This window comes from Salvelinus alpinus, chromosome 12 (genome assembly GCF_045679555.1).
Source record: "Salvelinus alpinus chromosome 12, SLU_Salpinus.1, whole genome shotgun sequence".
NCBI lineage: Eukaryota > Metazoa > Chordata > Actinopteri > Salmoniformes > Salmonidae > Salvelinus > Salvelinus alpinus.
Genome location: NC_092097.1, coordinates 19,349,379 through 19,368,796, shown reverse-complemented (window position 1 = coordinate 19,368,796; position 19,418 = coordinate 19,349,379). Strand labels below are relative to the sequence as shown.

General features: G+C 45.9%; 1 protein-coding gene across 2 annotated transcripts in view; it reads left to right on the top strand.

The window, feature by feature from the left end:
- The window catches only part of LOC139535651 (receptor-type tyrosine-protein phosphatase gamma-like), a 312,527-nt gene that overhangs the window by 265,976 nt on the left and 27,133 nt on the right, over nucleotides 1-19,418 (top strand). For both annotated transcript variants that reach the window (XM_071335271.1, XM_071335272.1), the window contains exons 9-13: nucleotides 11,113-11,297; nucleotides 13,704-13,812; nucleotides 14,162-14,211; nucleotides 14,782-15,556; nucleotides 17,647-17,785. In XM_071335271.1, the coding sequence (XP_071191372.1) occupies nucleotides 11,113-11,297; nucleotides 13,704-13,812; nucleotides 14,162-14,211; nucleotides 14,782-15,556; nucleotides 17,647-17,785 (1,258 nt within the window). The remainder of the gene's footprint in view (nucleotides 1-11,112; nucleotides 11,298-13,703; nucleotides 13,813-14,161; nucleotides 14,212-14,781; nucleotides 15,557-17,646; nucleotides 17,786-19,418) is intronic.

The following is a 19,418-nucleotide window of genomic DNA, read 5'->3' as shown; positions in this document are numbered from 1 at the left end:
AACGGAAAAGTGGTGCGTGCATATGTATTAACCCCCTTTGCTATGAAGCCCCTAAATAAGATCTGGTGCAATCAATTACCTTCAGTCACATAATTAGTTAAATAAAGGCCACCTGTGTGCAATCTAAGTGTCACATGATCTGTCACATGATCTCATTATATATACACTTGAAGTCGGAAGTTTACATACACCTATATTTTTAAACTCAGTTTTTCACAATTCCTGACATTTAAGTAAAAATTCCCTGTCTTAGGCCAGTTAGGGTCACCACTTTATTTTTAGAATGTGAAATGTCCGAATAATAGTAGAGAGAATTATATATTTCAGCTTTTATTTCTTTCATCACATTCCCAGTGGGTCAGAAGTTTACATACACTCAATTAGTATTTGGTTGCATTGCTTTTAAATTGTTTAAATTGGGTCAAACATTTCGGGTAGCCTTCCACAAGCTTCCCACAATAAGTTGGGTGAATTTTGGCCCATTCCTCCTGACAGAGCTGGTGTAACTGAGTCAGGTTTGTAGGCCTCCTTGCTCGCACACACTTTTTCAGTTCTGCCCACACATTTTCTATAGGATTGAGGTCAGGGCTTTGTGATGGCCACTCTAATACCTTGACCTTGTTGTCCTTAAGCCATTTTGCCTCAACTTTGGAAGTATGCTTGGGGTCATTGTCCATTTGGAAGACCCATTTGTGACCAAGCTTTAACTTCTAACTGATGTCTTGAAATGTTGCTTCAATATATCCACATAATTGTACTTCCTCATGATGCCATCTATATTGTGAAGTGCACCAGTCCCTCCTGCAGCAAAGCACCCCCACAACATGATGCTGCCATACCCCGTGCTTCACGGTTGGGATGGTGTTCTTCGGCTTGTAAGCCTCCCCCTTTTTCCTCCAAACATAACGATGGTCATTATGGCCAAACAGTTCTATTTTTGTTTCATCAGACCAGAGGACATTTCTCCAAAAAGTACAATCTTTGTCCCATATGCAGCTGCAAACCGTAGTCTGGCTTTTTTATGCCGGTTTTGTAGCAGTGGCTTCTCCCTTGCTGAGCGGCCTTTCAGGTTATGTCGATATAGTTTTACTGTGGATATAGATACTTTTGTACCTGTTTCCTCCAGCATTTTCACAAGGTCCTTTGCTGTTGTTCTGGGATTGATTTGCACTTTTCATGCGTCTCCTTCCTGAGCGGTATGCCAGCTGCGCGGTCCCATGGTGTTTATACTTGCGTACTATTGTCTGTACAGATGAACATGGTACCGTCAGGCGTTTGGAAATTGCTCCCAAGGATGAACCAGACTTGTGGAGCTCTACAATTTTTTTCAGAGGTCTTGGCTGATTTCTTTTGATTTTCACATGAGAGGCACTGAGTTTGAAGGTAGGCCTTGATCCACAGGTACACCTCCAATTGACTCAAATTATGTCAATTAGCCTATCAGAAGCTTCTAAAGCCATGACATTATTTTCTTGAATTTTCCAAGCTGTTTAAAGGCACAGTCAACTTGGTGTATGTACACTTCTGACCCACTGGAATTGTGATACAGTGAATTATAAGTGAAATAATCTGTCTGTAAACAATTGTTGGAAAAATTACTTGTGTCATGCACAAAGTAGATGACCTGACTTGCCAAAACTATAGTTTGTTAACAAGAAATTTGTGGAGTGGTTGAAAAATGAGTTTTAATGACTCCATCCTAAGTGTTTGTAAACTTCTGACTTCAACTGTACACCTGTTCTGAAAGGCCCCAGAGTCTGCAACACCACTAAGCAAGGGGCACCACCAAACAAGCGGCACCATGAAGACTAAGCTCTCCAAACAGGTTAGGGACAAAGTTGTGGGAAAGTACAGATCAGGGTTGGATTATAAAAACAATTTAAAAAAAGAATTTGGCAGCACAATAAACCTGCCAAGAGAGGGCCGCCCACCAAAATTCACGGACCAGGCAATGAGGGCATTAATCAGAGAGGCAACGAAGAGACCAAAGATAACCATCAAGGAAATGCAAAGCTTCACAGCGGAGATTGGAGTATCTGTCCATAGGACCACTTTAAGCTGTACATTCCACAGAGCTGGGCTTTATGGAAGAGTGGACAGAAAAAACACATTGCTTAAAGAAAAACATTTGCAAACATATGGAAGAAGGTACTCCAGTCAGATGAGACTACAATTGAGCTTTTTGGCCATCAATGAAAACGCTATTTCTGGTGCAAACCCAACACCTCTCATCACCCCGAGAACAGCATCCCCACAGTGAAGCACGGTGGTGGCAGCATTATGCTGTGGGGATGTCATTCATCTGCAGGGACTGGGAAACTGATCAGAATTGAAGGAATGATGGATGGCGCTAAATACAGGGAAATTATTGAGGGAAACCTGTTTCAGTTTTCCAGAGATTTGAGACTGGGACGGAGGTTCACCTTCCAGCAGGACAATGACCCTAAGCATATTGCAAAGCAACACTTGTGTGGTTTAAGGGGAAGCATTTAAATGTCTTGGAATGGTCTAGTCAAAGCCCAGAACTCAACCCTATTTAGAATATGTGGTATGACTTCAAGATTGCTGTACACCAGCGGAACCCATCCAACTTGAAGGCGCTAGAGCAGTTTTGCCTTGAAGAATGGGCTAGATGTGCCAAGCTTATAGAGACACACCCCAAGAGACTTGCAGCTGTAATTGCTGCAATAGATGGCTCTACAAAGCATTGACTTTGGGGGGGTGAATAGTTATGCACGCTCAAGTTTTCAGTTTTTTTGTCTTATTTCTTGTTTGTTTCACAATAAAAAATATTTTGCATCTTCAAAGTGGTAGGCATGTTGTGTAAATCAAATCATACAACCCCCCCCCCCCAAAAAAAATAAAAATAATTCCAAGTTGTAAGGCAACAAAATAGGAAAAATGCTAAGGGGTGTGAATACTTTCGCTCCAGTGAAGAACTGATTGACTACTTACAAGTCTCTGGTCAAGGAGCTATTCTATTCTCTCACCTGGATCCAGCCTGCTGGCCTGTAGAATGGCTGCTAATGAAAAATGGAAATCAGGAAACATTACCAGGTCCTGGAGAGCCCAATATCCCAGTAATGGTCACAATTAGAATTAATTTAGGTGCTCTTCAATAACTCACTAATCCACAGAAAAAAGCTTAGAAGATTTTCTTTATCATCCATCAAACAATTATTTTTTTCCATTTATGGGCGTGGGAAATTGATTGGCGGCACAGCGAGCTGTGACCCGCAGAGTGATGGGATGGAGAGGTGGAGGGGTGGATGATAATTGTGATGGAGAGTGTGTGATGGCTGTCGTTCCTTCCAAGAATAGAGGCATGGAATTGAAGCCTAAGGGGTGAAATGAGCTCCAGTGGCTTTAGCCGGGGTGAATTAACCCAGAACTGATCTGTTCCACAAACACAAGGGTTTGGAGTGGGCTTAGAAGGGGATGGAGGGTCTGGTGTTGGATCTATTCCCAACCCCCCTACAGTAGTTAGGATTTTAAGAGACAACAAGCAAAGGGATGGCAAGCCATGGTTTAACGCAGGTCAGCTGACATAACACACGGAGTTAGTTTTTGAACAGCTTCAATGTGCCTTGGCATAGATTATACAAGTGTCTGGAGGGATGAGACACCATTCTTTCATGAGAAATTCCATCATTTGGTGTTTGTTGATGTTGGTGGAAAACACTGTCTCAGGCGCCGCTCCAGAATCTCCCATAAGTGTTCAATTTGGTTGAGATCTGGTGACTGAGACACACACACACATTAAAACCCCTATGCTCATTTGAGACTCCTCTTTCACAGTAACTGAGATCTCTTCTTCTAGCCATGGTAGCTCATATAATGGGCAACTGGGCATTTTTGTTTCATGATGAGATGTTAATTGCTTAATAAACTCAGGAACCACACCTGTGTGGAAATGTCTGCTTTCAGTACACTTTGTATCCCTCATTTACTGACATGTTTCCTTTATTTTGGCAGTTACCTGTAGCTATTATACAGTTCTGACCCCGCAGGAATGTTCTAATTATTTAGTTGTGTGACATACATCCTGAAGTGAGCTCTTTGAAGTTCCAGTAAGGTAGCTGGCTCTCTCACTGTCCTCTTACTCCTTCATATTAGCCATTCATCTACCAGCATGGTCAGGTAAGCGCAGGGCCACAGATCACTTTCCGCCTTTAAACTGCCTCTCACATCTCTTAAGAGACCTCCTCTCCTCTTTGGTAGCCAGTATGAAAGAATGATGTCCCCTTTGCCATCACTACCTTTCCCCTGTGTGTGTGTGTGTGTGTGTGTGTGTGTGTGTGTGTGTGTGTGTGTGTGTGTGTGTGTGTGTGTGTGTGTGTGTGTGTGTGTGTGTGTGTGTGTGTGTGTGTGTGTGTGTGTGTGTGTGTGTGTGTGTGTGTGTGTGTGTGTGTGTGTGTGTCGGAAGTCCTTTACTCTTTACTCTGCCCTTGAAACACAAAGGGGAATGGTATGCTATGAACTGCTCCAGTGAAGAACTGAGTGACTACTTACAAGTCTCTGGTCAAGGAGCTATTCTATTCTCTCACCTGGATCCAGCCTGCTGGCCTGTAGAATGGCTGCTAATGAAAAATGGAAATCAGGAAACATTACCAGGTCCTGGAGAGCCCAATATCCCAGTAATGGTCACAATTAGAATTAATTTAGGTGCTCTTCAATAACTCACTAATCCACAGAAAAAAGCTTAGAAGATTTTCTTTATCATCCATCAAACAATTATTTTTTTCCATTTATGGGCGTGGGAAATTGATTGGCGGCACAGCGAGCTGTGACCCGCAGAGTGATGGGATGGAGAGGTGGAGGGGTGGATGATAATTGTGATGGAGAGTGTGTGATGGCTGTCGTTCCTTCCAAGAATAGAGGCATGGAATTGAAGCCTAAGGGGTGAAATGAGCTCCAGTGGCTTTAGCCGGGGTGAATTAACCCAGAACTGATCTGTTCCACAAACACAAGGGTTTGGAGTGGGCTTAGAAGGGGATGGAGGGTCTGGTGTTGGATCTATTCCCAACCCCCCTACAGTAGTTAGGATTTTAAGAGACAACAAGCAAAGGGATGGCAAGCCATGGTTTAACGCAGGTCAGCTGACATAACACACGGAGTTAGTTTTTGAACAGCTTCAATGTGCCTTGGCATAGATTGTACAAGTGTCTGGAGGGATGAGACACCATTCTTTCATGAGAAATTCCATCATTTGGTGTTTGTTGATGTTGGTGGAAAACACTGTCTCAGGCGCCGCTCCAGAATCTCCCATAAGTGTTCAATTTGGTTGAGATCTGGTGACTGAGACACACACACACATTAAAACCCCTATGCTCATTTGAGACTCCTCTTTCACAGTAACTGAGATCTCTTCTTCTAGCCATGGTAGCTCATATAATGGGCAACTGGGCATTTTTGTTTCATGATGAGATGTTAATTGCTTAATAAACTCAGGAACCACACCTGTGTGGAAATGTCTGCTTTCAGTACACTTTGTATCCCTCATTTACTGACATGTTTCCTTTATTTTGGCAGTTACCTGTAGCTATTATACAGTTCTGACCCCGCAGGAATGTTCTAATTATTTAGTTGTGTGACATACATCCTGAAGTGAGCTCTTTGAAGTTCCAGTAAGGTAGCTGGCTCTCTCACTGTCCTCTTACTCCTTCATATTAGCCATTCATCTACCAGCATGGTCAGGTAAGCGCAGGGCCACAGATCACTTTCCGCCTTTAAACTGCCTCTCACATCTCTTAAGAGACCTCCTCTCCTCTTTGGTAGCCAGTATGAAAGAATGATGTCCCCTTTGCCATCACTACCTTTCCCCTGTGTGTGTGTGTGTGTGTGTGTGTGTGTGTGTGTGTGTGTGTGTGTGTGTGTGTGTGTGTGTGTGTGTGTGTGTGTGTGTGTGTGTGTGTGTGTGTGTGTGTGTGTGTGTGTGTGTGTGTGTGTGTGTGTGTGTGTGTGTGTCGGAAGTCCTTTACTCTTTACTCTGCCCTTGAAACACAAAGGGGAATGGTATGCTATGAACTGCTCCAGTGAAGAACTGAGTGACTACTTACAAGTCTCTGGTCAAGGAGCTATTCTATTCTCTCACCTGGATCCAGCCTGCTGGCCTGTAGAATGGCTGCTAATGAAAAATGGAAATCAGGAAACATTACCAGGTCCTGGAGAGCCCAATATCCCAGTAATGGTCACAATTAGAATTAATTTAGGTGCTCTTCAATAACTCACTAATCCACAGAAAAAAGCTTAGAAGATTTTCTTTATCATCCATCAAACAATTATTTTTTTCCATTTATGGGCGTGGGAAATTGATTGGCGGCACAGCGAGCTGTGACCCGCAGAGTGATGGGATGGAGAGGTGGAGGGATGGAGGGGTGGATGATAATTGTGATGGAGAGTGTGTGATGGCTGTCGTTCCTTCCAAGAATAGAGGCATGGAATTGAAGCCTAAGGGGTGAAATGAGCTCCAGTGGCTTTAGCCGGGGTGAATTAACCCAGAACTGATCTGTTCCACAAACACAAGGGTTTGGAGTGGGCTTAGAAGGGGATGGAGGGTCTGGTGTTGGATCTATTCCCAACCCCCCTACAGTAGTTAGGATTTTAAGAGACAACAAGCAAAGGGATGGCAAGCCATGGTTTAACGCAGGTCAGCTGACATAACACACGGAGTTAGTTTTTGAACAGCTTCAATGTGCCTTGGCATAGATTATACAAGTGTCTGGAGGGATGAGACACCATTCTTTCATGAGAAATTCCATCATTTGGTGTTTGTTGATGTTGGTGGAAAACACTGTCTCAGGCGCCGCTCCAGAATCTCCCATAAGTGTTCAATTTGGTTGAGATCTGGTGACTGAGACACACACACACATTAAAACCCCTATGCTCATTTGAGACTCCTCTTTCACAGTAACTGAGATCTCTTCTTCTAGCCATGGTAGCTCATATAATGGGCAACTGGGCATTTTTGTTTCATGATGAGATGTTAATTGCTTAATAAACTCAGGAACCACACCTGTGTGGAAATGTCTGCTTTCAGTACACTTTGTATCCCTCATTTACTGACATGTTTCCTTTATTTTGGCAGTTACCTGTAGCTATTATACAGTTCTGACCCCGCAGGAATGTTCTAATTATTTAGTTGTGTGACATACATCCTGAAGTGAGCTCTTTGAAGTTCCAGTAAGGTAGCTGGCTCTCTCACTGTCCTCTTACTCCTTCATATTAGCCATTCATCTACCAGCATGGTCAGGTAAGCGCAGGGCCACAGATCACTTTCCGCCTTTAAACTGCCTCTCACATCTCTTAAGAGACCTCCTCTCCTCTTTGGTAGCCAGTATGAAAGAATGATGTCCCCTTTGCCATCACTACCTTTCCCCTGTGTGTGTGTGTGTGTGTGTGTGTGTGTGTGTGTGTGTGTGTGTGTGTGTGTGTGTGTGTGTGTGTGTGTGTGTGTGTGTGTGTCGGAAGTCCTTTACTCTTTACTCTGCCCTTGAAACACAAAGGGGAATGGTATGCTATGAACTGCTCCAGTGAAGAACTGAGTGACTACTTACAAGTCTCTGGTCAAGGAGCTATTCTATTCTCTCACCTGGATCCAGCCTGCTGGCCTGTAGAATGGCTGCTAATGAAAAATGGAAATCAGGAAACATTACCAGGTCCTGGAGAGCCCAATATCCCAGTAATGGTCACAATTAGAATTCATTTAGAATTCATTTAGGTGCTCTGAAATAACTTAGTGTGCACTCTGCTGTACTATTGCTGCCATCTCCCATATATCAGCAGCCAGGTCACACCAGACCACTGCAGTATTATACGTTTGTCCAGGTCCCCAGGACGTCAAGAGATGCCTTCAATACCATCCACTAGGGTCAACGTGATCGCCTATTACCACCTAGTAGGCTTGCGGCTTGCTAGGGTGTTGAGGATGGGGATAGAGAAAGTGCTTGAACCGTGAGCTACAGCTCTGAGGATCGCGGGTTCAATCCCAGTGCTAGGTACTCATAAAAAAAATATACAGTACTGTGCAAAAGTTTTAGGCAGGTGTAAAAAAATGCTGTAAAGTAAGAATGCTTTCAAAAATACATGCTAATAGATTATATTTATCAATGTACTAAATGCAAAGTGAGTGAACAGAAGAAAAATCTAATTCAAATCCATACATGGTGTGACCACCCTTTGCCTTCAAAACAGCATCAATTCTTGTAGGTACACTTGCACAAAGTCAGGGATTTTGTACGCATATAGTCAGGTGTATGATTAAACAATTATACGAAACAGGTGCTAATGATCATCAATTCAATATGTAGGTTGAAACACAATCATTAACTGAAACAGAAACAGCTGTGTAGGAGGAATAAAACTGGGTGAGAAACAGCCAAACTCAGCTAACAAGGTGAGGTTGCTGAAGACAGTTTACTGTCAAAAGTCATACACCATGGAAAGACTGAGCACAGCAACAAGACAAGGTAGTTGTAATGCATCAACAAGGTCTCTCCCAGGCAGAAATTTCAAGGTAGACAGGGGTTTCCAGATGTACTGACCAAGCTCTTTTGAAGAAGCACAAAGAAACGGGCAACGTTGAGGACCGTAGACGTAGTGGTCGGCCAAGGAAACTTACTGCAGCAGATGAAAGACACATCATGCTTACTTCCCTTCACAATCGGAAGATGTCCAGCAGTGCCATCAGCTCAGAATTGGCAGAAAACAGTGGGACCCTGGTACACCCATCTACTGTCTGGAGAAGTCTGGTCAGAAGTGGTCTTCATGGAAGACTTGCAGCTAAAAAGCCATACCTCCAACCTGGAAACAAGGCCAAGCGACTCAACTTCGGACGAAAACACAGGAACTGGGGTGCAGAAAAATGGCAGCAGGTGCTCTGTGCTGATGAGTCAAAAGTATAAATATTTGTCTGTAGCAGAAGGCAGTTTGTTCACCGACGGGCTGGAGAGCGGTACACAAATTAGTGTCTGCAGGCAACAGTGAAGAATGGTGGAGGTTTCTTGCAAGTTTGGGGCTGCATTTCTGCAAATGGAGTTGGGGATTTGTTCAGAATTAATGGTCTCCTCAATGCTGAGAAGTACAGGCAGAAACTTATCCATCGTGCAATACCATCAGGGAGGCATCTGATTGGCCAAATTTATTCTGCAGCATGACGACGACCCCAAACATACAGCGAAAGTCATTAAGAACTATCTTCAGCGTAAAGAAGGACAAGGAGTCCTGGAAGTGATGGTATGGCCCCCACAGAGCCCTGATCTCAACATCATCGAGTCTGTCTGGGATTACATGAAGAGAGAGAAGCACCTGAGGCTGCCTAAGTCCACAGAAGAACTGTGGTTAGTTCTCCAAGATGTTTGGGCCAACCTTCCTGCCGAGTTCCTTCAAAAACTGTGTGCAAGTGTACCTAGAAGAATTGATGCTGTTTTGAAGGCAAAGGGTGGTCATGACAAATATTGATTTGATGTAGATTTTTCTTCGGTTCACTCACTTTGCATTTTGTTAATTGATAAATATAATCTATTTACATGTCTATTTTTGAAAGCATTCTTACTTTACAGTATTTTTTCACACCTGCTTAAAACTTTTGCACAGTACTGTATATATTTTACCCCTATCCTAAATCTTAACCCTTACGTTAACCAGTCGGAATGAATCGCTAAATTGAATCGTCGAGTTTTAACATTTATCCCCCCCACTGGACAAACGTTGAATACTGAAGTGAGACCGTGAGATCTTGTTGCTATCAGAGTGGAGTCATGAGGGGCTATGGGGCCTGGGAGGGATGAAGGAGAGATCCTCTTATGCCATTCATCACAGCGATGCCCCCTTACCTACTGTCCCCTATTCACCTTTCTCTCTTGTCTTTCTATTTCTCTCTCTCTCTCTCTCTCTCTCTCTCTCTCTCTCTCTCTCTCTCTCTCTCTCTCTCTCTCTCCCACGTGCTGAGTGACAGTGCAGGCTGACCCACCACAGCTGGGTGTTATCTAGAGGACACCATGTGTGTGTGGAGGTCAAACAGGTTCCATTGGCTCAGCCAGCCAGCCAGGCGACAGTACAGGGGCAGAGACTAATCACTTTAATAATGCCAAACCACAGCCGCTATTCATCAGGATATTATTGGATGACCGCATTGCTGCTATTTATGACTAATGAATTTAGTCACACACAACTCAAAATAGGCTATTCTTATGAGCCTGCTTTATCATTCCACAATAACAGTGAATGTACTCATACATATCAAGGCTGTTTGTTTGGACAGTGTGTTGAATTCATCCTCGGACTATTATTAATAATAAAGCTGATGATAGAAATGTAGGCAGCATTTGGTTCTTTTGTCTAGCCTGTCTGTCTTCAATGGGTAGAATAACATCTGTTCAGGTGAGGCAGTTCTGGGGGAAATAAAGCAGATCTCCGGAAGATTTCCCTATGAAAAAAACAGGGTTTGATTATTGAAGTGATGTTTTCAGCTTTCTGACATGCCCAGTAATGAACCCCTCTGTTGTGGAGACGACAGAGCCATGGAGCTGCCTTTGACACCGTGCAACACCTTGCAGAGCTTAGGACTCGGCACTCTGTTTACTGGTCAAACAGAGACATCTAGTGGCCACATGAGGGAACAACACAGTTTATGAACTATGTGATTTATGTAGGCATACATATATATAGGGAATAGGGAGATATAAAACCTAGATGGAAGGCCTGGAGGCACGTATATATGAGCCTGTATTGTTTTAGCCCTAAGACGGATGCTGCTGTCTGGTGGAACAGCTCCATAAGTCACAGAGCTACCTCAAACACCCCACTCTCACTCTCCTCAGTATCTCTCTCGCTCTCTGTTCATTGCATCTCTCGCTCTTTCATCGATCTCAAGTGCCTACACGTACTGTATGTGTGTGTGAGGGGCGAATATGCATACATATGTGTGTCCATGCGTGTGGTGGGTTCTCCTGTCCTCCAGGAGTCCTTTGTCTGACATTCCAGATCGTTGTGGGACCACAGTGTAAGAACCTCTTTCTTTTTCCCTTCTCTTTTGTCTCCCACATCCCCCCTACTCCCTCCCTGTACCTGTCTTTTTCCCCTCTCTCTCTCCCTCCCCTCTCTCTCTCTCAGTGTGCAGCAGTGCTCCCATCAACATGAAGGTGCAGCATCTGAACCGCACGGCCCTGGGGGTGCGATGGACCCGGCCAGAGTTCACCTACCACCCGCCAATCATCTCCTTCCTCATCTCCTACAGCTGGACCAAACACGATGAGTCCTACGAGGAGACACACGTCACCGACAGCCAAAACAAACTGGTCGGTTTTTATCACACTCACACGCGCGCACACATGCACACGCAAACAAATGTCACTGACCGTTAACACACTGGTCAATTACTCTATAACACACACACACACACACTTTCAAGACAGTGAGTGAATGAGTGAGTGAGACTACATTAACACACCCAAATTACTCTACCACACACAGTGACAATGCAGAAACTGGTGAGGTAGACTGAAAAATTATGATAAATTGGCTGCATATTAGACTGCGTGTGGAGACCTACTGTAGTGACACTGTTGGTAGCTTGACCTTGGAACTTGCATTATGAAACACCAATGTAAGGATCAGAGCAGCCCCCAGCCATTTAACAGCAGCAGCACTGGCATTTTAAACACCCACAGCTCTTTTTCTATCCTGCCATTGTGTTCCGATTGGGGGATGGGATTTAATGAGGAGGGATTCCTGCCTGCTGATAGAGGGAGGGTGAACAAGGGACAGCGGAGGAGGGAACAGAGGAGAGACGTGGTGGTTCTTTTCTTTGAGGGCTGCCCATCATTAACAGAATCTAATCTCCCCATGTACCGTAGCCTCTCTTGTCTCAGCCATTCTCCCTCCTCTCACCACTCCTTCCTGTTCTCTCACTCTTTTTTATTATTTCTCTCAATCTCCATCTATTTCCCTTTTCTCTCTCTCTATTTCGTTCTCTCTCTCTCCATCACTTACCTCCCACTCAATCTCTCTCTCTTTCTCCCTCCATCTCTCCTCCTTTTCTTTTCAGATAGTCATTTCCATTTGTATTCTCTGTCTGTTCCCTGGCCACCACCATTAGGGGGCTCACGGTACAGCCAGGCTTTATGAAACCTGTCGCTAGAATCCATGGAGAAGCCTACTAAACCACTCCAACCCTGCTCCAGCCCCGCCTTCCTGCCTGCTGCCTGCCGTCGGTCTTTACAGCCCTCTCCACTTGTAATAACCGCCTGGGAACAGGGCAGACACATCCTTAACTGAATTAAACTGTGCGGAACATGCATAAATCAGGGAGGAGGTGGTGGTGGTGAGGGGAGAACAAACGCCATTACTTAATGTAAGATTTAGTTGTGCGGCGAGCCCTCCCTGGCGATCGGACACCAGAGAATGTGAGTTATGATAATAGCCATTCCTCATGCATTTAGCGGTGGATTGGACCTCCATCTCCCCGCCGTGGGGATAGTTCAGGCGTGTGATTTGGAACGCGTACACCATAAAGAGGAAATAGGAAGGGATACATTACGATGTGACGTGTAATTCAGCCCTGTCTCTACCGCCCATATTCAGCCAGTGTGATTTACATTGCATCCTAATTAGAAATGGTTTCAGTTGTTTTATGTATTTTTGCTAGTGTTGCCACAATCTTACCACTCAATACTCTGTGGTAAATCCAGTGTTTGTTGTCTACAGAAAGAAGGAAAGGAGAGAGAGAGACCGCGAGAGAGAAGAAGAGAGAGAGAGAGAGAGTATATATTTTCCCACCACGCTCTAACCTTCATTTTGTGACCTCTGCCTTCTGTGCTGTGTTGGGGTCATGGGGGCAGGCTGTGTTATGTCATCCTTTTAGCCACGACAGAATTCTAGGCTAAGCTGTGTGACCTCTCCAGGAAGGTAGCCAGAACTCATCAAGGTGTGTGTGTGTGTGTGTGTGTGCACACAGTTTACTATACTTGTGAGTACCAGAAGTCCACACAAGAATAATAAACCAACTCAAATTCAGAGAAGTGAGGACATTTTGCCGGTCCTCACTTGTAAAAAGGCTATTTTAGGCTTAGGGTTAGAATTAGGGTTAAGGTTACAGGTTAATGGTTAGGGTTAGGTTTAGGGTAAGGGAAAATAGGATTTTGAACGAGAATCAATTGTTTGTCCCCAAAAAGTCCTCACAAGTATAGTAAGACACAGCTGTGTGTGTGTGTGTGTGTGTGTGTGTGTGTGTGTGTGTGTGTGTGTGTGTGTGTGTGTGTGTGTGTGTGTGTGTGTGTGTGTGTGTGTGTGTGTGTGTGTGTGTGTGTGTGTGTGTGTGTGTGTGTGTGTGTGTGTGTGTGTTACTATGTGCTCTTGCCACTGGAGTACACACCATAGAAATAGAATCTATCATATTTCTATGGTACATACACTTCTCCAGTATAGCAGACAGCCTACTAGCTACATGGGTTTAGGGGAAGTGTTCTGCAGACGATTCCACCTCCTGTGTGTGTGAGCACAGATGATTACTATGTGTGTGTGAGCATGGACGCTCGCTGTGTCAACCATATCCTCCTTTTGTTTCGCTGGATCAAACAGTCTGTGATCCCCGACAAAAACACAGGGACACAATTTATATTTTAATGCGCGTGTGTCAGTGTGCACGTCTAGATGTGTGTGGTGCTCCTGTGTATTGCTGACGGTCCCCTGGTTGTGTGTTACAGGAAGCTGTCATCACTCCGGTGTCTCCTGACGTGCTGTACCTGTTCCGGGTGCAGGCTGTGTGTATGAACGACATGCGCAGTGACTTCAGCCAGAGCATGCTCTTCAGAGGTGATTCTTCCTCATCTTCCTCATTGTCATCATCCTCCTCATCACCCTCTTTCCTTCATTTTTTCTTTTCACTTTTGTAAAAACAATCTAAGTATTTCCATCACGTTGCATCGCTCAGTTTCTATTGATCTCACATCTCTTTGTCTCTTGTTTTGTTCCTTTGTTGTCTTGTTTGGTGATCAGAGTTGTTTCTGCTCTTCCCCCTCCTCATCACATATCTCTTGTCTGTCTAAATGCCTGTTGATTTGTTGCACAGCTAGAATCAATGCAGTATTACACTGTCTATACAGTAGAATATATGTTGTTTTATCATCGGTTAACACGTTTTAATGTTATGGTCTCCTTTCAGCTAACACCACCAGGATATTTGAAGGAACAAGGATAGTGAAAACAGGGATGGTGAGTGTTGTGAACACTCTGTAGTACTCCCTCTCTCCAGCAGGGAGCAGCACTGTCTCATTATCAAACCTCTGTGCTGGAGAGCATGCATCCACTGTGACTCAGATACTCTCAATTAGCCTACTTGTCAGTCCACAGATGTCAAAGAAATCGCAATATTGAGCAGAAGATAGCTTATAATGTACTTGACTTATTTCTCCTTTCAAATGATGAAACAGTTCTACATTTACATGATTACTGATGGATTAATAAGGCATGTAAATATTCTTCCACCATGGTTCCCCTGCCTGCCTGGTGTGTGTGGATGGTGGGGAGAGAGAGAGGCTGTGGTCGCGAATAGCTGTGCTGCAGTGCAGGGGGCTGTTGTCTCTGCTTCCCAGGGCTACCTTAATTGTGCCACTACCACTCCTGCCCGGGCTCCCGCTGCAGAGTGAAGCCATGGGGGCCGGGAAGAGGAAATAGGAAGGGATATATTATGATGTGAGGTGTTGTGTAACTCAGCCATGTCTCTCTCTTTTCCCTCCTTCTCTTACCATCTCATCCCTTTTCACCTATTGTTTCTTTCTCTAGCCCACCGTCTCTCCGGCCTCTTCAGCTGACATGGCTCCCATCAGCTCCGGCTCCTCCACCTGGACCTCCTCCGGCCTCCCTTTCTCCTTCGTCTCCATGGCGACGGGCATTGGCCCGTCCTCCAGTGGTAGCCAGGCGACAGTGGCATCTGTGGTGACCAGTACCCTCCTGGCTGGGCTGGGGTTCAGTGGTGGGGTCATCTCCTCCTTCCCTAGCTCTGTGTGGCCGACCAAAGCCCCCGCCTCCAGACAGAATCCCACCACTGCCCCCCCTCGTCAGCCCACCACCGAACCTGCAGCCGGCCAGAGTGCTGACGCAGCCAAAGACAACGGAGAGGGAGCAGAAGACAGGGAGAAAGGTGCAAAAAGTGAGGGAGAGGAGGGAGAGAAGGAAGGAGAGGAGGATAAGGAGGAAGACGAGGAGGAGAAAGAGAAGGAGACGAAAGAGAAGAAAGTGACAGTGGCGGACAAGGTAGAGAAGCAGACGAACAGTACGGTGGTGAAGGAGCCGCCCACGGCCGCCCCAGCCTCGACTGCCAAAGAGAAAGGAAGAGAAGCAGGGGAGACTAACACCAACAGCACTACGCCCTCTAGTGCTGTGGAGGACCAGTTGGTGACACACACACAGAGCACGGTGGAGACAGACACAGTGGTGCCCCCTACCATGGAGCCAGGGAATGACCCGGCAGAGTTCCCAGCCCCAGACAGCCCCTCCCCAACTCTAAGACCTAGCACAGGAGGGAAGAAGAGCCACTGGCCATTCTCCATACACACAGGTGAGAACACTCATTATAGTAGGTACTTTTCAATTAATCTGGAATCTGAATAAAATAATGAAAGGGCATCATTGTTGGATCCAAGACCAAATAGTACTCCCTGTCTCCACTTGGTCTTTTGCCTTTCATCAGTATGTGATTCTTAATAATATGACTATAAAGTGGAAATGAATATGGCAGCCTTGTATTAGACACATCATGGTTCAGTTTGGAGGCTTTTTCACACCCACACATACCCATTTACACCCACATCAACACCTACACTCATAGGTTATACTGAATGACATACCGTAGGAGTGGAGTTCAGTAAAGTGAACAATCTGTCCAGGAGAGCTCTCTACATGCTGAGAGACTGTTGTAAGTACAGTTAAAGCATTTAAACTGCCACTGCAGTTTAACGATGTGTGTTTGATACATGTTTCTGTAGGATAGGACTCTCTCTCCTTCCTTCTTTCCCATTCCCTTTAATTCCTCATCTCTCCCACTCCCACTCTCTCTACTTCCTCATCTATCCCACTCCCAGCTTTCTCACTTCTCGTCTTTACCACTCCCTCTCTTTCTCTCCTTCCTTGTATTTCCCTCTGTACCACTGTTTCTCTCTCTTTCGTTGTCTTTCTCACTCTCCCTCTCTCCATCCTTGTTGTTTCCCATTCCTCCTCTCTCTCCTTCCTCTTTTCTCTCCCTCCTCGGTGTTCTCTTTAGACTGAGTGCTGGCCTACTTTCAGAGCCAGTGACATGAGCTCAGAGCAGAGCCGCAGCTGCAGGGGGAAAAACCCTGTGCTCCATTAACAGCTCCCTGCCTGGCACTAGAGACATGTAGACCATTGGTGTGTGTGTGTGGCATCAATATGCATGTGTGTGCGTGAGTGTATGTGGTGTGTGTGAGCGTTGGAGTGTCAGTGTTGTATGTGTGAGTGTGTGGGTAGAGTCACTAGAGTCATGTAGACCATTGGTGTGTGTGTATCCTTCAGTGCATGTTTGTGACTGGCTGTGTGTGCCCATGTGTGTCCATGTGCACGTCCGCTGGCGTGTTTTTTCCGGACGACTCGTGTTAGCGTGAGCAGCAGACGGGAGAGAGCAGAGCAGAGAAGAGCACAGCAGCACACCATGGTTCCCCTGCCTGCCTGGTGTGTGTGGATGGTGGGGAGAGAGAGAGAGGCTGTGGTAGCGGCTGGCTGTGCTGCAGTGCAGGGGGCTGTTGTCTCTGCTTCCCGGGGCTACACCCACTGTGCCACTACCGCTACCGCCCGGGCTCCCGCTGCGGAGTGAAGCCGTGGGGGCCGGGAACAGCACCGCAGGAGAACAAGCCCTGGGTAGGTAGGGTAGCAGAGCAGCGTGGAGGGGGGCGTGCTCAGTTGCTTTAGAGCCTCAGGATTGATGGGATATGGTGGAGCGTCTAGGTAGTAAGACAGCCTGGCTATGTAGCACCAGGCTTATCTTCATAAAAAGATGGTATTTTGATTGTTGATGTTCTAGACGTATCCAATATCAATTCATCTTTGTCGTTTTTTGTTGTTGTTGAACATTTTTTCTCCTGTGTGTGCCTATTGGATGTGATCCAAGGTTGTTTCTGTCTGTGTAAAGCTCCAGTCTAGATACAGTAGGTTGAGGGGCTGATGATGTTGATAGATTTTGTCAGGTAATGTGGCTAACTTTAGAATACCTGTCTTTGAAAGGACAGGAATATATCGTCACTGGTAGCATTTGGTATGAAGAGAGGCTACTGTTTCTTTGGTAGGCACAGCTCAAGGTTCACAGCACAAGCTTTTTTGGGTACTATGGAATAGTACCACACCAGTCTGTAATAGAGAGGGGGTTTCTGGGAAAACGTTCTGTCTGATCATGTTGTCAGCACTTTACCAAGGTATATCGGCCAGTAACATGAGTCTTTGGTTGATAAGATGGCAAGCTCATTTTAAGACATCAATGTTTGTGGCTTGTTTTGTACCTTTGTGAAGCTGAGTTAACTCTGGCTAAATTTGTCTTTGACCTCATGCCTTACCTCTCCACTTCCAGATCAGTATTCCCATATTGTCCAGTAAATGTTGCTGTTATTCTGACTGATTGTGTCTCCTCTCCCCCTCCTTCAGAGAGGACAAGCGTGTCCAACCTGACCCGGCAGGGTGCCCCCGGGGTAGGCAGGATGGAGTGGATCATCCCCCTGATGGTGGTCTCTGCCCTCACATTCGTCTGCCTCAGCCTGCTGCTGGCCGTGCTCGTCTACTGGAGGTGGGTACCATAACAAACACTGACACATTACACTCACATAGCTGAATAAAACCTGTCAGGAAGAATGTTTCCCCAGATTGTGTTGATATAGTTTGAAGGAGGGTGAAATGCTACAGACAGCGCTGGTCAACAGACGTTGTGAGTTTTGTACACTCCAGTGCTAATTCAAACAGCCCCCAGAGCATTGTCTGTGGTCTCTCTCCATCTATCAGTGTGTGAGCTGGCTATGGTCCCTGCTCTCCCCAGAAGCACCAGTGCCCTATAGTAGACCCCTGCTGCCCCCTTCATGGGTTAAGGCCCAGGGGGTATGACCGGCCATCTGCTCCCCTTCACAGCTCCACTCTGGAGCAGAGCAGCCTCAGCCATGCGGGGGTCAGGGGTGAGAATACAAACACCAAGCAGCCACTGGGAGAAACCGACACAGAGATCTCCCGGTGGGTTTTGCATCTGCCAGGGTAGTGGAGAGCATGCACATTTGAATGTATTTAACAGCAAGCTTGTTTACATACATACACACTCACCCATCTGCAAATACTGTCACACAAAAAGCATAATCTAGATAGCATTGAGGTTATGAGCACTAGTTTTCAGCCAATATCTCTTACTGTAAGATTGATATGATTTCTATGATGCTGAATAGAGCAATGTCTGTCCTCAGGCCTTTATCATCAAAGCTCATCCATCATAGCACTTGAAATAGGCGTTTAATGCCAGCCTGGGTTCAAAGACCATCTCTCCTCTGAGTGAGGGCCGTGACCTTTCTGGTTCTCACCACCCTCGGCTCCGTTAAAGGTCCGCAGCCATGGCCAAATGATTAGCCCCTCGTTGAGACCCAGCAGAGCAGGAGGAAGCTGCCCCTAGGCACTGACCTCAGGTCAGTTTTATGTTTCCACCCTAATGGTTAAGGTTGTAGGATTTCAGGAGGGTAAGCTCATCCTTGATCTGTGCCTGGAGGGCAACCTTTACCCGTGGTATTCATAGGGCTCTGGCCTGTAGGGGGCCTCTGAGGAGAACATATGGCAGAGCTCATGGCTACAGCAGCAAGCTAAGGAAGATTAGGCTGGCTGTTTAGTTTAACCTAGCATTTAGACTCAGCTTAGTCTGCCTAGCCTGGTTGAACTGAGCACAGAGTAGGCGCTGAGCCTACCTTTGTGCGTCCTGCAGATCAAGTGTGTGTGTGTGTGTGTGTGTGTGTGTGTGTGTGTGTGTGTGTGTGTGTGTGTGTGTGTGTGTGTGTGTGTGTGTGTGTGTGTGTGCATGGGTGCGTCAGAGATAAAGTTCCTGGTGTTACAGAGATGTCGTTTGGATGGTGACATCCCCCCAGACGCTGGAGGCCCAGGGGATCTGACACAATAGAATATCGATTCATATACACACACACACACACACACACACACACACATATACACAGACGAACGGTTGGGGCTTGAGCTCAAGGTCTCCTGAGCAGTAGCAGGTGTCTGAGGCGTGAGAGGGGAGTGTTGGGCAATTCTAATCCTATTGTGGAGTGGAGCTCATGGCTCAACCCCCATGTTGCCATGTAACCCCTCCCCCACCGGGACCACATTGGCTGCCCGTGGACAGTAAGCCCGCCAATGAGTAATGACCTGGTAATGACTGGTCTGAGATTAGG